The sequence below is a fragment of the Bactrocera oleae genome, chromosome 4 (genome assembly GCF_042242935.1).
Source record: "Bactrocera oleae isolate idBacOlea1 chromosome 4, idBacOlea1, whole genome shotgun sequence".
Lineage (NCBI taxonomy): Eukaryota > Metazoa > Arthropoda > Insecta > Diptera > Tephritidae > Bactrocera > Bactrocera oleae.
Genome location: NC_091538.1, coordinates 5,972,042 through 5,989,216, shown reverse-complemented (window position 1 = coordinate 5,989,216; position 17,175 = coordinate 5,972,042). Strand labels below are relative to the sequence as shown.

General features: G+C 29.2%; 1 protein-coding gene across 2 annotated transcripts in view; it reads right to left on the bottom strand.

The window, feature by feature from the left end:
• Positions 1–6,130: 6,130 nt before the first annotated feature.
• Positions 6,131–17,175, bottom strand: part of LOC106626909 (CDK5 and ABL1 enzyme substrate 1) — a 46,435-nt gene continuing 35,390 nt past the window's right edge. The window contains exons 2-9 of one of the 2 annotated variants that reach the window (XM_070108515.1): positions 16,082–16,453; positions 15,111–15,234; positions 14,894–15,048; positions 12,381–12,413; positions 10,855–10,969; positions 10,002–10,192; positions 9,718–9,922; positions 6,131–9,632 (exon numbers count right to left, since the gene is read on the bottom strand). In XM_070108515.1, coding sequence (XP_069964616.1) covers positions 9,492–9,632; positions 9,718–9,922; positions 10,002–10,192; positions 10,855–10,969; positions 12,381–12,413; positions 14,894–15,048; positions 15,111–15,234; positions 16,082–16,453 — 1,336 coding nt within the window. In that variant the 3' untranslated portion in view covers positions 6,131–9,491. The remainder of the gene's footprint in view (positions 9,633–9,717; positions 9,923–10,001; positions 10,193–10,854; positions 10,970–12,380; positions 12,414–14,893; positions 15,049–15,110; positions 15,235–16,081; positions 16,454–17,175) is intronic. The other variant, XM_070108516.1, reaches the window with a different exon arrangement.

Genomic DNA, 17,175 nt, shown 5'->3' with positions numbered 1-17,175 from the left:
CATATCTATGCTCGTATGTTCTGCTTCATTATTGCTTTTATACTCGTCTTTATTCAGCGTCTAGTGCTAGTACAATTAATGACTTTCAGCACAGACTTCGTTGGTTGGTGGTTGCATTGGCCAACGTCGGCGTCCCCTATAGACATTGCCCATTATTTCTTTAGTTTATCTCAAGTTTAATTAGCTCATGTCACTGCTGCTGCTTTGTGCCCATGCGGCTTGGTGCCACGCCACGCTCGCTTGCTTGCTTATCTGCTGCGCCGACACAACTTGACGTGGCGCTTAATTAAGAGTGAAGCGGACGCTTCTTGCATTATGTCCAATTCGTAAGTCGCTGCTACTGTTTGCTGTTTACCGTTTATGTCCTCCAAAACTTTGTCGGTGTTTACGTTCGGTTGTTGTTGCTGACTGTTTTGTGGGGGAAACCCTGCAAAGCGAAAGCTTCAGTTCTATTTGCTGCTGCTGCTGCTTCTTTTGCCAGATAGTCATCATCTTAATAACGTGAACAAAGATAATAAAAGACGCAATTAAGAAAGTAATCTAGTCAGTAGATGGGCGCGCATAAGCGCATACATAAGTCATAGGGGTCGCTTTGATGTATAACGCGGCAAGTTCGTATGACTACTCTAAACTGGGATGTGGGTAGGCGGAGAGAGACATATATCACTCAGAAACCTCGGCAAGATGTGTGCACAGCCTCTTTGTGTTAGACACGTCTCGTTGTTTTCCTGTTTTAGGAATTAATTTATATTGAGATACACATTCTACATATATTGATTCTGAAAGGGTATAAGGCTTCAAAACCTTTTTAGTAGAGAAACCGGCTGGCACTATTGTTATTGTTGTTGTTTTAGCGGCTTTATTTCTAATTTGAAGGAATGTTGGCGTGTTAATGGTCCTTGGCCGTATACAAATCCGGATCCGTTCCGGTTACATGCATATATGGACCCGACTGTTTTGGAAACGATGCTAGCACTAGTTGGTGGCCGCCTACATCAGATACAGAGATAGAATATAATATAGCTAAAGCTTTTCCTTCCTCGATGCTTAAATTCAAATCAGTAACTCTGTTACAATGTTTACTGATTCATCGAATTCCTATTAGATACAGATCGACTTCTTAAAGCAGTTCATTATAAAGGATATGTGATTTGGTCACACGAGTTTGCTACGCGCTTTCCAAAGACCTTCTGTATTCTTTGTTATATATACTCAGGGAGGGAGAAAGGAGCGGAAATATTAGATAATTCCTACCGGGCCCGCAGTTCTCAGTTAGTGTTTAAGCCATCCGGTTTTATATGAAGACTTTTTTAAAGAGTAGTTTAAAATATTATTACGAAATATTAGATTAGGTTATTAATAATTGTGCATTATATTTATTTATTATCTATTAGGGTGGAGCGAATTTTTTTTTTCGCTTAGCCTGAGGGTTAAATTTGTAGATTATAAAAAAATAAAATTTTGGGAAAAACATTTTTTTTTTCAACATCTTTTAAAGTAAATTATGAGTTAAAATTTTTATTTCGTAAAAAAAAATTTGATAAGTGTTCTAAAAGCTGAGGATAGTTCTTTTTCTGGCCAATTAAAAGTTATCAACTTAAAAAATTTTTTTGTGGTCATTATGGAAGTTCTAAAAAAAGTCTTAAACGGCAACAAGTTTTTCTTAGGCGTTAAAATAAATTTTGGGTCAAAACCGTCAAATTCGGAAATTTTTATATAAATGTAAAGAGTTAAAGCATTAAATTTTTTAACTCGAAATTTACTTTAAAAGTGAGTGGGTCCGCCTCTGGATGTAAAAAAAAAAATTTTCCCAAAAAATGTTTTTTTAAATTATTAAAATTTTACCCTCAGGCTAAGCAAAATACATTTTTTTTCACTCCACCCTAATATTGATGTACATACCATATATGATGTCTGTCTGTTTGTCTGTATATACACAACCTAGCACCTCATTTTTTGAGATATCGATCAGAAATTTTATATAACTCCTTATTATCGGACAACTATAGCATATAGCTGCCATACAAAGTGACCGATCAAAATCAAGAAAATATAATAATCTTTTGCTATATGAAACGCATCTGTGAAGGGTGTTATAGCTTCGGTGCAGTCGAAATTAACGTTTTTTTATTTTACTTATTGGCCGATAAATTCTTGTGAGATTATCAACCGCACTTCTTACTACATAAGTAACTATTGGACCATCCTCGTAAAAATTCCATGCTGTTATTAAAAAACTAAAGCATTATGGCTTATGTATTTTAAAGTGACGATTTAAAGTTTTTCACCGTTGATTTATGAACTTATTTCTAGTAATTAGGGTGGTTCAAAAGTGTCCAAAATGTCAGAAAAGTTTGAAGTGTAACTACTGCTGAAATTAACATGAAATGCTACGCAAGTAAAACGTTTTTGTTGTACGTTTGAGTTTTTTATTTTCAGCTACTTAACGAACCACCCTATTGTCTTAATGATAAACACACTCAACAAATGCTTTTGTTATACAAATTTTTCACTACTGAATTTTTTATATAAATATTTATTAGACCGGTGGCTTGATAACCGTCCATAGAGTGTCATCGTCCCCAATCAGTCATATGACATTATTCCAACCGACTTTTTTCGGCAAAACACCAGGCGCACAAATCAACGCAGGTAGCGTAGAAATGTTTGCGGTCGCAACACTGCAGGACGGCATACACATACGCACGTTCGCCACACATACTCTTTGGCTTATGACTATTCGCATATGAGTAAATATTTGTTTGTTTGTTTTGTGTAGCGGAAGAGGCAAAGGCATTGAGCAGCGCCTATAAAATGGTTTATTGACGTGACGCAGCTTATCAGCGCGCAAGAGGCGATAAGAAAGCCGAATCTATCGATGGGGGAAATCGCTGAGCCAGCGAAACACGTGCAATAGCTACACAAACAACAAGGCAGACGGGCAGCTAGAAAGCAAATAAATGCAGTGGATTACACAAATATTTATTATACACATATATGTATGCATGTATGTGTGTGTGTACCTACGTGCGTGTAACAAAAGCGACAGTAGAAATGCTTTGACTAAAAAGTTTATAGGTGCATTGGAGAATTGGGGGAAAAACATGACAGCGAATGCAACTGATAAACGGTGAAGCTGGTTTTGCTGCTGTTGGGGGACAGACACCACAACATATAGGTATGTAAGCATAGCAAGCTATGCTAACGTTACAGCAACAGCAATGTGACTTTCAGCCGCTAGCGACAGCAAGCACACTCGGTCGACTACACTCGGAGATGCTTGTAAAACATCGTCTATGTGTGCCAAATGGGTAGCTCGATAAGTTCGAAATGCATACATACATACAAACATATACAAAGGTACCTTTGTACAATATATATGTAAATGTGCAGAAATGCAAGGCGGACCTTGAGTGCTGTTAGCTTGTTTTTGGAATGCTTCGCGTTGCGCACGGCCATTGCGCTCGACCAAATTACCACTGTCGTGGCAAATATGCTTGTGTGTGTGTATGCGTGTTTACATGCGTGTGTGTGTGTGAAGTTACAGCTTGATTGGGTCTAGCAGTTGTTGCTTTCTGCGCGCCTAATCAAATGACAAATAATCGATCGAAATAATTTATTGATTGTTGATTGATGGTCGAAAGCAAATAATAACGATAATAAAATAACCATAATAATAATAAAAACAAGAAAAAGCGTTGCATCGTAGCTATAATATATACCCTTCAGAAATAAAAAAGTTTCCATATAAGCACTTGATTTTGATCGGTCAGTTTATATGGCAGCTTTATGCTATAGTGGTCCGATCTGAACCATATATACCAAACTTGTAGCAAAGCCTAGTACAAAAATCTTTGCCAAATTTCGTGTAGATATCTCGTAAATTAAAAAAGTTTTCTATACAAGAACTTGATTTTGATCGGTCAGTTTCTATGGCAGCTATATGCTATAGTGGTTCGATATGAATAATATATACGGAGCTTGTAGCGAAGCCTTAGATAAAAATCTATGCCAAATTTCGTGTAGATATCTCGTCAAATAAAAAAATTTTCCATACATACACACATGCATGTATGTATGTATGTTTGTGCTCGTCGATCGATTCAACGCTTTGCTCTTAGCTTTTTGCTGCTGTGTCGGTATGTGTGTTTGTAAATATGTATGCTTTCAAATGCAAATCAAACGAAAACTTTGCCTTGTTAGCTTTTAGCTTAACCCCTCATACATGCACGCATATATCTACACACGTTTGTTTGTATATTCCTTTTACCAACCTTTCCAATTACATTTTCTTATTTAATTTGTATTAAAATAACACATGTTTTTTTTTTGATGTAGCGGATTAGTTAGCTTTAACTGCGCGGCTCGCAGTATGCTTAGCAAGTGGAGTAGCCGAAAAGACAGAACTCCCAAACTAATATTAAAATATTCAAAATCATAAGATTTGGTTAACAAACAAGCAGCTGAAAACACGAAACAAAACCCAAAAGATACAATCAAAGTCATAGTGCATTTGCTTGCCGGTTTGGGTGTATGCTCCGGTCATTCCCCCCGCGCTTGTTAAGTGCTCATAAATTCACTTCTAAGCACTGTACATATAAAAGTATATAAATATAAGTATATAAATACATATACACACATACACGGCTATTTGCTGTTGCAGGCAGTGTGCGTGGCGCCCTTTTTGGCTCAACGCTTAGATTTCGTATTAAATTTTTGAGTGCTCCAAACCTTTATTCATACATACAAACACACAAACGTATGTGTAAATGCAGTGGAGCACTCAGTGGCGTTCACTTTACACACATTCATGCATACATGTGCACAACCACATACTACGTTTGCGACTTCAGGCAAGTTTTCTTGCTTTCAGCGCCATCCGCTTTTGCTTTTGAAGTACTTTTGAAGCATTTGAATTCAATTTTTGGTGTGGCATCTCAGAAGTTCAATACATATTCTTAATGTTAACTATTTTGCACGTGAAATCGTATTTTATGACATCAAACGCTTTGATTATCTAACTTAAATATTAAAATGAAAGTGGCTTTGTAAAATATGGCATTTTTAGCATGACTTTTTTGTGTTATGTCATGCTACTTTATTGTACACTTCTCGAAAGAAAGCACTTAGAAAAAAGCAAATACATATGTCTATTTTGTCTAGGATTCAAGAATATTTTAAATATTACTGCATTAAAAAGTTTGGTTAGTCTAGCGGTCTTAAGAAGGGCAAATTTTGACAATTTATTTTGCGAGGGCCGCTATGGCTAACGGTGTTTCTAGGAAATCGTAATAATAAATAAAAACTTTAACTTTGTTTGCACTGAAGCTATAATACCCTTAACAAAAGACGAAGTTCCCATAAAAGAATTTGATTTTGATTGGTCAGTTTGTATTGCAGCTATATGATATAGTGACTCGATCTGAACAATTTTTTCGCATATTACACCATTACTTTAGAAAATACCTCATGTCAAATTTCCTGAAGATATCTCGTCAAATGAAAAAGCTATCCATACAAGCACTTTATTCCGATCGTTCAGTTTGTATGGCAGCTATATTCTATAGTGGTCCGAACGCTTCAATAACAAAAAATAATAGACAGAAAACTTTTTCATCATTGTTCTACCAAGTGTAAAATCGTCTTAGAACTCTAAATTGTATTTTAAGCCAAAAAAAAAAAACAATCGATGTTTTGAAAATTCTAGACTGACCTGGCCTAATCCTTTAAAAGAAAAAAAAAACGTTTAAATACTGTTTTTGTATTACACCTAATATTAATTATATACTGCGTAACGAGTAATTTGCTTTATAACACGCACACACACATTGCTGCGCTTCTGCTCCTTTGGGTATGCTTCGATTTTTTACTTTTTATACTGTTGTTTAGCTAACATTTTCCTTTATAAATTCTTTTCGAAGTTCTTTGTTATAAAAGCAAAACATACCTCTTTTAGGTACGCTGAATTTTAAAAAATATACATTTTTATTTATTATAATTCAAAAGAAATCTTTCAAGCGCTCGAAAAGCTTATTTATAGAACAGAGCTTATAGTATAATATATAAAACCGTGGATTCTAAATTAAAGTTCTAAATAATAATAATCTAATTACCAAATAAACAAAACAACTTTCATAATAGATATATGTCTTTTTATTTTGAAAAATATGTTCTTTGTAAAAAAAAAAATATATTTATAACTCACAATAAAATTATTAACATTTGATTAAAATATGTTTGAGCAAAATAAGCTAACTTAAAGTTATAAATAGCTAAGTACAAGTTTATATATACATACATGTAAATAAAAGTAGACACAAAATTAATGCTCAAAACGCATATAAAACTCGCACCAAAACCGAACATATTGTATGTTTTCATATATTTAAGTATATAATCTGCTTAAAAAAATTTTTTAATATGCTTTTAAATAAAATTATAGAATTCTTTAAAATAAAATTATTATATGCTTTTAAGAAAATTTTTAGAAAATGTAAAATCTGCTATAAAAAAAATTATAATATGCTTTAAAAAAAAATTTACTTTTGCTTTAAAAGTTTCAGAACTCAGTCAAAAAATGTTGAAATTTGTTAAAAAAAAGTTCTCTATTGCTTTTGTTGTATGCATTAAAGTATTTGATATGCATACATATGTAAATGTCAATAATTTTTCTTTTGATTGAATTTTTTCGGGTGCGAACCAAAGCATTTTAATAGAAAAAAACCTAAATTATATATTTCTTACATAAAAAATATGCGAATACATATGTAGGTACTTTACAATACAAATACATTATATAACTTGCAAGTGTGGCACATACGCTCTGCTCTCACGCACAAATTTTAATTACATTGCATGAACTTTATACAGTTAAGCTTAATTACATACAAATATCAAAACGCCGTCGCATAATATTAAGTAAGCATGTGTTCGCAGCATTAAATACGATTGGTTATGTATTGAATATATTTTTTTTTTGAGTTTAATGTTAAGAAAGCCTTATGCTAGCAATCAATATATAGGTTTATATGTATATAAATGTATGTATGAGTAGCTAATAGTTTGATACTTATTATTTTAATAGCATGCTTGCTTTAAGTAATCATTCAAATTTTTATGTTAAAAAAATATTATATTAAATTTTATTTAAATTAACTTGCAGCTTTTACGCGAAATTCACTTTTTTTGAGTTGCTTTATTTGAATTAATTAAATGAGTATGAATATTTTAAGTGAATTTTCAATTTTAAACTTTGATAATCAAGCAAAGTGCCAAGTAAGGCTTACAGTTATAAACAATCGAAAACTCGAGTGTTTTATAGCTCAATTTTTTTGCACGAAATCGAAAATTCGTTTGCTTTATAGATCAATTTTTTTGTTTGGCAAGTTGGCGCAACGTTTCCTTTAAGCATTTTTTACAGTTTTTTGCGTTCCCGAAAATAAATTTAATTTTTTCTTAGTTTATTTATTAATTTCTATTAATTTTGCTACAATAACTTTTTTAGATCTAATTTTTTTTTTTAATAGTATGTGCATTCTTTTGCAATAATTACCACTAACTTTGAATTATTTTTTTCTAATTACGTTTTTAATAAATTTCGTACATTTCTTTTTTAAGTATTTCTGCTGTAAATATATTATTTAAATAATTTTGTGCAATTTTCCAAACACATTTTTGACATTATTTTATTTAAATTTCGTTGAATTTTCTAAAATTATAAACACAAAGATATTAATTTTTAAATTTTTTCCATTTTCCAAAATTACTTTGATTTATAAAATTACGTTAAATTTACCAAAAAATTGTTAATGCACGTAAATATATTATTATTTTTTCAATTTCGTTAAATTTTATAAAAATTATAGACCCAAAGATATCTTTTTTCTTGTTTTTTGAAATTTTGTTGCATTTTTTCAAAATTACTTTGGAAAAAAGTTGGACTCAGCTATATTTTGCTAAATTTCGTTTGTATTTTCAAAGTATTATTGACACAAACACAATTTTACTAGTATTCTTTTCACTTTTGCAAAGCATTTGTATTGCATTAATTCTCAGTTAAATTTCGTTTACTTTTTAAAAGCTTTTGTATTTTGTTATCTAAACATTTTTGGATCATTGTTCACTTAATTTAGATGTAGTTATATATTTATGTATATTATGTATTAATGTATTTTAATTGCTAATATAACATGTAAATATATACGTTTGCTCAGAGAAAAAAATTTGAGGTTAAAATGAAATTTAAAAAAACATTTCACGTTTAATTAAAAAAAAAAAAATTCAAATATTTTTAGGTTAAATTAAAAAAAAAAATTTAGGTTAAATTAAAAAAAAAAATTTGGTTCAATAAAAAAAAATATGCTTAGATCACATTAAAAAAAAACATTTTTAGGTTAAATTAAAAAAAAATATTTTTAGATTAAATTAAAAAAGTTCTTTACAGGTTAACTAAAAAAAAATGTTTAACTTTAATATAAAATTAATATTTTTAGGTTAAATTAAAACAAAAATTTAATAATAAAATTTAAAGTTTAAAATTAACTTTTTCCATACATATATAGATGAATCTTACTTTTTTTCATAAAATTAAAAAACTTGTGGCCAACGTCGTGTCAAAAGCACACGAATTTTAGTTAAATAGCATTAGAGCACTTTTTTAAATTTATGTAAAAAGAAAATATAAATAAAAGTTAAAAACAGTTTTTGTGTTGGAAAAATGGTTGACTGATGCTTTAGACATTAACGTACATTAATATATATTAAAAAAAAAACTTTCGACCACTATTGCGGAACAAAAATATATAAAACTTAAAATATCACCGTGCACGCTTAAAACATATGTACATATATAAACAAATCTTCAGAAAAGAATTATAATCAAAGCTTTAGAAAATAACATAATCAACACGCCATAAAACAATTAATTTAAAGTAGTCATAATAAAGTCAAAAATGCATAATTAATCAAAATAATTGTAAAAACTTTCTTTTCTCTGCAGCAAACGTTAATTTTTACTTTCGCTCTTATAAAGTGTTACAAATTTTAATCAAAATGCTTATTTTACTAACTTATTTGCTATAAAAAATGTTTTTTGTTTGCTCTCTTAGCGCTTAAGTACAAATTTTCGTTTTGTTAAAAATCATTGTGTGTTAATATTTTGTCACTACAAAAGTTTTTTCTACAAAGTTAATCTTGTTATATTTTTTTCATCTTTTTATATGCGAAATTTTCATATTTCAATAACTGTCGCGCGTAAATTGCATACAGCTAACACACACACACAAATTGAATATCAATTCGTTTATTTTATTAAAGTTCAGAGCATGCAGCAAATCGCTTGCACTAAAACATTATTTCGCCCATAAATTTCCATTTTCCTTTGCCACATACATTTCCTGCCGCATTCATTTCTTACTGCTATTGCGATGCCGAAAGTAATAACGCGATGTCACCGCAACCAAGCGCTTTTCAGCAAAGCGTTTTGGCCAATTCTAGGATTCGTAGAGCAAACGCTGGTAGTGCGGCAATACTTCATGCATGGGTACATGCAAGCTGAATTCTAATGCCACAAGCACGGCGAATTCTGAAGCGATGAGTTCCTTACGATTCACACGAAAAACACTCTCGGTTTTCTGGTGATAAAGAAAACATTAAATTAAGTATCAAAAAAAAAAAAAAAATTAGTTTATTGCGCAATTAATTTCAACTCATACACACCTCAATTAGGCTCTTCAGCGATTCACCTTTGACATCGTTCATTTTGGCGCTGAGTAGCAGACAAGAGCCTGCACATAGCTTGCGATTACTCTTGTTGATTAGATTGGCCAAGATCAATTTCTCAAAGTAGACATACGCTTGCGATATAGTGACCAAATCAATGCGACTGTCCAACTTGTTGATGCGACGCATTTCACGCTTGATGCTGTTGAGTGGCACAAAAACAAAAAACAAAAATTTAGTGAGCAACTTATACAAGTTTACAGTTGTTTATTTGCGCTCACCTGCGTAATTTGCTCAGCGTCAATTGTATGTGTGGAAATTTCTCACGGAATTTATCATTCAATTCCTTCTTCAAGTCCGATGGACGCACATAATCGATCACCGATGTCATGTATGAGGTGAATGTGAGCAAAGTGCGGTGCTTGCCCGCAATCAATTCGGGATCATCCAAAATACTTGCGGAATATTGAAACTGAAAATGCGGAAGAGTTCAAAAATTTAGTTGAAAATTTTAATGATATAAAAAATTAATAATAATTAAGTAGTAATTAATTTATATAAGTAATAATTAAGGAGCAATTAATTAATAAATAATTAAAAATTATTTAGATTTTTAAAGAGTGTAATAAGGTAGTAATCATTAAGCAAAATATAATATATACGTAATAAGTAAGGAGTAATGAAACAAAACTTAATTAAAATTGTTCAGATTTTAAACCATGTAATAAGTTAGTAATAATTAAGTAGTAAATTATTTAGTAAGAAGTAATGAATCAATTATTAATAAAAAATTATCTAGATTTTTAAAGCATGTAATTAAGTAGTAATTAATTTATATATACTAATTAAGTACTAATTAACTTAGAAATAATAATTAAGCAGTAATTAAGCAATAATTAATTTCAATTTAATCCAATTTTTGCAAGAATATAATAATTGACAGTAATTAATTTATAAATAATAATTAAGGAGTAATTAATTAATAATTAATTAGGTAATTAACTAAAAAAAAACTATATTTACATTTAAAAAAATTAAAATTAATTAAAGAATGCTATTATAATTAAAAAATTTAGTTTAAAAAATAATTATAATTAAGTAATCAAAAATTAAGTGTCAATCTCAACAACTCACCTGCATGCCGCGTGTACCCTCTGCATTCCACAATAAATTATCATCCAAATCCAATTTGAGTTCCGGTGTCGGACTTGCGGTACTATTGCGATTATTGTTGTCATAAGTGAAGCACCTATCACAATTCAAAAAGATATAAAAGATGTATACATTAATTCGGAAATTACTTCAAAGTTGAAACTATTTAAATTAACAAACAAATACATGCCAAAAAATAAATAAATAAAAAAAAATTATTTAGAAAAGTGATTTTTTTTTGTATTGAAATGTAGATATTGTGTTATGCAAAAACAAAAAAACATATATATTATATAAAATAAAATTGTATGATCTCTAAATATTGTTGTGTGTTATGAAATTGTATGATATTATGTTGTTAGTACATATTGTATGCAAATGTTAGTGATTTCGTGGTTAAAAACAAAATAGAAAAAAATTCAAATGAATGAATAAAAGTAAAAGTGAACAAATCGACGGCCTACGCCTATAAGTAGGCAATACTTTCAGTTAAGTTCAAATTATTACATAATTACGACGACATTTAGTTAAAAAAAAAATTATTGTATAGAACTATAAGCGCCTCACAGCCTTATAATTTAGACAATTAGATAAAATTAATAATATCATTAAAATTAACAAATAAATAATTTTTTTGAAAGTTATTCACAACAATTGTTCGATATTTAATTTGATTCACTGTAATATTTAAAATTTATTCTCCTTAATTTAATCAATTAAGATTGAAAAATCCATTTAAATTAAATTAACACAATTAATTAAATTTAATTTGTATACTTAAATCAATAATTAAGCAAATTTTTTAATTTAATTGATTCAATTCAATTAGTCAATGCAGTCTAGTCAAATTTAACTAAAGTAAACTGAGAACTAAGAAAATTGTATTCAATGCTATAATTAATTTTTGCTTAATTAAGAAATTTACTTTACTATTTATTAGTAGCCAATGTTTGTTTTCACTCTTAAGTTCTATACAACATTTTTTTTTATTTTCGCATACGCTCGCATAACAGTTTCTGTATTTATTAAGAGTTGCACGGTGTTTAAAGGAAATCAATAAATAATTCTTATTCTTAAAAATTACATACACAATTTTTTTATAAAAAAATCAAATATAATATCATTTCAAATAAATATAAATCCTATTTTATTCACCAATAAGTAATAAATTTCAAATAATATTTTACACTATGCAACAAAGTTTTTATATAATTTTTTTTTTTTTAAATATTGTTGACAATATTTTTTGGTATATCAATCATACTCAAAATTGAGTTTATAATTTATGTTATAAAACCAGTTACAAATTAAAAAAAAAATTATCAGTTGCATTTACAAATTCATCACATATTTAATTATTTTTCCGAGCTTAAAATACCTTTAAACACCAGAAAACAATTACCAATACAAACAACTACTTCTACCTCTAACAGTTAGCAGCAGCAAACTATATTTTACGCTTAAAAATATTTTAAAGAAATTGTTTAATTTTTTTTATTTTTAATTACCATTTTCCCTTTTGCCAAGTTATAACTTTTGTCCTGCAAATACAGCGCGCAAAAAATAAAAGATTCCAAATTAAAATTTTATTGCATTTTATAGAAGTTTGGCAGCATAATAATGTGCTTGCAAGTTGTTTGTGTGTTTAGTAATATTTATTTTTGCCTAATATGCACTTTGCAAATCTGTAGCGTAGAAAAAACTAAAATAAAATATATATGAAAATATTTTGTTTTGTGCGCTGCTAATACCTAAAGAGAGGCAGAATTGACAAGTCCTACGACAACATGTGACTGGGTAATTGAATTTCAAAACAAAAAATAATAATAATTATAAAAAGTAAAAAAAAAAAATATCAAAGAAATGTAACATTTTTGCTAAATTGACTAAAAATAACAAAAAATATACACATGATTTTTTTCTTGAAAACATAAGACAAATAAAAAAAAAATTATAAAAATTAAATATTGTAGTAGTCGCATAAGCAGCTAATTACATTAGCGTAAATATTTGTCACATGACGCCCAAAACAATGAGGCCGTGATTTTACTTCCACAAAAAATTAATTTAAAAAAAATTATAAATTCAAAAAGCGAAAAAATTTAAACAATGTGGAGCAGTTTGCATCAGCAAAGGGATTCATATTTCTTTGCCATTAATTTTGTTTTATAGAATTGGCATAGTGCAATAAGTAGTCACATGTAAACAATAACAAAAACAAAGGTGTCAAAATGCAATAAGTTACGGCGTAGTTAAGCGCGAAAAGCAGTAAAAGAATAAATAAAAGAAAAAATAACAAGTAAAACAATAATAAACCACGCCATAAGGGGCTCGTTCGGCTGATGTAAACACTTTTTATTGAAAAATATTTACATAAAAAAGTAATTAAAAAAACATAAATAAACAAAGTAACCCTTTTGTATGATGCAAAATATTTCGATAGTTGCAAGTAATTTTGAGTTAAAATTACAAAAGAGCATTTTTTGCTACATGAAAAAAAGCGAGCAACTTGAGTTAACTGTAATTTTGCATAGGCTTGGCTTAACACTTTTCAGCAGACTAGTTGGCGGCGGAAAATGCGTATGCAACGAAATTTTTGCTATTACTGACAAATCGGTTGAGCTCAGTAATATATCTCTGTATAATTATACATTGAATCGCTTTATTATGCCCACAAATTAATCAATAAATACCATAATAATTAAATAAAAAATAAAAATTATAAATAAAAAAAAAAATTTAATTATAAATTTAAAAAAAAAAATTTAATTAAAGAAGAAAAAAAAATTTTATATAAAATAAAAATTAAATTAAATAAGAAAAAAAATTAATTAATTCATATATAAAAAAATTTAAAAATTCAAAATTCATATATTTCTTTAGACACTAATTAGTAAATAACAAACAAAAATTAAATAATCTAAAAAATTAAAAAAAATTTAAATATAAAATTTTTTTAAAAATAATTTTAATAACTTTTTTTTTTGTTCAGCGCAAATTTTTTTCAATTTTCAAAATATTTCGAAACAAAATCAGTATACAAATTCAATATTTTTCTCGCTTCCTCGCTAACACTGAGTAACTGACACTGAAGTACTATGCCATTTGATATATCCTTATACGCTATTGACCTGTCAGTTGAAGAAACAATTTTCTTTAGCTATAAAATCTCTATTGGGTGAGGTCATGCCTCGATTGGGCCAAGACACGCAAGCTAGCGATTTGAGGCTATTTAAATAGAGTATAAACACACCCACAAAAATGACAAAGAAATTGCGTGTCTAGCTACAGACGTTCGTAATAGAAGTTATTTAATACAAGACGATATACATTCATATACATACATATATATATATATATATATCCGAAAACTATATCAATATATATATATATTTATATATATACAGCTGCTTGTTGGCGCTAAAGCTCACACGGCGTACAAATACCGGCTTTTGAGAGACGAGACTAAAACAAAACGCTGAAAACTTGAAAATGTTGAAAATGCTGACAATGAAATGCTTTGGATACGACGTCAATGCGGTTGCGTGGGTGTACATATGTTTGTAGTGGAAGGTGTGTGCTGTGTTGCCGGCGGCAAAAGTGAAGAAATCAATAATTTGTATAAGCGTTGCACGACGCTTGTTATTGCGTTTCGCTTTTAATATCACGCCTTTAACTACCACTAAATGCAAGCAAACAATGTTGATGGATGTTTATCCACAATTTTATGACCATTAAACTAGATGATTTGAATAGTTTTAGCAACATGGGTGAGATGGTTAGTACAGTAAGCACATTAGATGGGCGGGGAGAAAAAATGGCGTAAGCGGCTAAAGCGTTGGAAAATGACGGAGAGCGGCTTATGTATATGTGAAAGAGTGTTTGTGGGTATATGTTTGCGTATGTGTGAGTTTTTTCTGCAGGAGCGCTGTATGTATGACAGCACAGTTCAAGGTCACTGTGTGCCGGCATATACGCCCCCACCACCCCATTGTCCAAAAAAACCCAACAACACACTCACCTGGCGATGCCGTGATTTTTAAGTGCTGCTGTACTCGTAATTTCGATTTGACTATCCAATAGCGATGTATTGCCCGAAGTGCCACCGCCATGCTTGCTCTTACTCTCTTTGCCATAATGGCGTTGGGGTATGAGTAGATGTCCATAGGAGATTTCCTGTAATGTCACGGCATAAAATATGAGATTAATGTGATATGTAAAGGATAACGGTTACCCACCTGCCCACTTTCGCCCTTTTCGATGCCCAGCAGATCGAATGGATCGAAGGGTGCATCATTGATGGCGGATAGGGGACGCGAACCGGATGGGTTGCGTCGACGACCCTCCTTGCGTAACTCGGCTCTGTTTGCAGGACAGAAATAATATTTTAGAGATTGAGTATGGTGTGACATAATAAAATATAACAAATTACATATTTTTATTAAATAATTTTATTTAAAACATTAAAAAACATATAAACATATATATAATAATTTTATATAAAACTTAAACAAAAATTATTAAAAAATAAATTTAAAAAAAAAAAAAACAATTATTAAAAAAAAGAAAAATAATAAAAAATATACTAATAATTCAAAATATATTAAATATTTTAATTAAAAATAAAATATTTCAAATAAAACTAAAAAAATAATAATATTTCAAAAATAATATAAAATATTAATTTAAAAGTTTAAAATTTCAATTAAAAATATTAAAAATAATAATAAAATTAATATTAAAAATAATAATTAAAACTTATAAGAAAATTAAACAAAAATTAAAAAATAAAAACAAAATAATTAAACATTATTAAAAATAAAATAAATTAGAATTAATAATTAAATAAAAACAATTAATAATCAAAAAAAAAAGTGGAAAAAAAATATTTAATTACAAATTAAAAGAAAAAATAATAATATTTTATAAAAAAAATAATAAAAAATAAATATTTCATTACAAATTAAAAGAAAAAATAATAATATTCAAAATAAACAGGAAAAATTAACCAAATTTAAAAAAAAATTTAAAATATTATTAAAAAAAAATTATTAAAATATTTTAATGAAAAATTAAATATTTAAATCAAATAAAATATTTTAATGAAAAATTAAATATTTAAATCAAAATATTTTAATGAAAAATAAATTTAATATTTGAATAAAAAAAAAAATAATAAATTTCAATAAATTAGAGAAGAACCACTCACCGGCCATTTTTACCCTTATAGTAGGGCAATGCCGAGAATATAAAGAATGGCACTTTACGTGACGTCAACACCACACGCTCATCCTTGTACTGATGCTGTTTGTGCGCTTGTGCATTGAGGATGCGTAAGTCCTTAGCATCGTTGATCTGCACACTCTTGCTGATGCTGCCGCGTCCAGTAAAACTGCCCGGAAAACTGCCGGGCGTCAAACTCTCCGTACTGCTATCGTCGGTTATGTGCGTGGAACCGTGTATAATGTTGCACGATCGCTTGCCACTAGCACTGCCGCCGATACGCATACCCGGTGCGGTATTGAGGCGTGCGCGACGCTCCGGCATGATATTGGCATCGTTGGCGCCATTGCTGAAAGTTCTAAAAATAAAACAAGCAAAAAAAAATATTTAAAGTTGAAGTTGCAATATTTGTTATTGTTGTTATTATTTTTTGTATGAGAAATCTCTACTACATAACCCATAAAAATGCTCAAAATGTTTGTGTGCGTTTGCTTTTACTTTTTCATAAAGTTTTTCATGATTTTCTCTTAAAATTTATTTATTTTTTTTTTTTTCTATATACATATTTTATAACATAAATTAATATTTTTAAAAAGAAATTTTTCAAAGAATGCGCAAAATATGTTACACTTCTAATTTACGCAATTACTGCACTGAACTTATTTTCGTTATGTGCTATTCAACAGTTTGCTTAGCATTAAGTTTTTATCTTGCCAACATTTTATCGAGCTAATTTGAATGTAAACAGAGAGCGAGAGGCAGAGAGAGCGCGGCAAACCGCATAACAGATAACAATTACGAATAAATGCCATATTTTCGCAAATGGAAATTGTTTTAACAAGAATCCACATAAAGTACCAGTAAGAAGAACATATTTTATTGTTTTCCAACATTCTTGCCAACTATGCTAATATTTCAATTCATAATAAAGAAAAATTATAATGAACTTGTTTCAAAATATTTTTTTGTTTGAAATTAAAACTTGTCTTGCCTTGAAAAATATGTTTTATGAATTTTTGATAGGGTTGCCATGCAGGCGCTTAGTAATTGCTATTATAATTATTGCAAAAGTAAAACAAT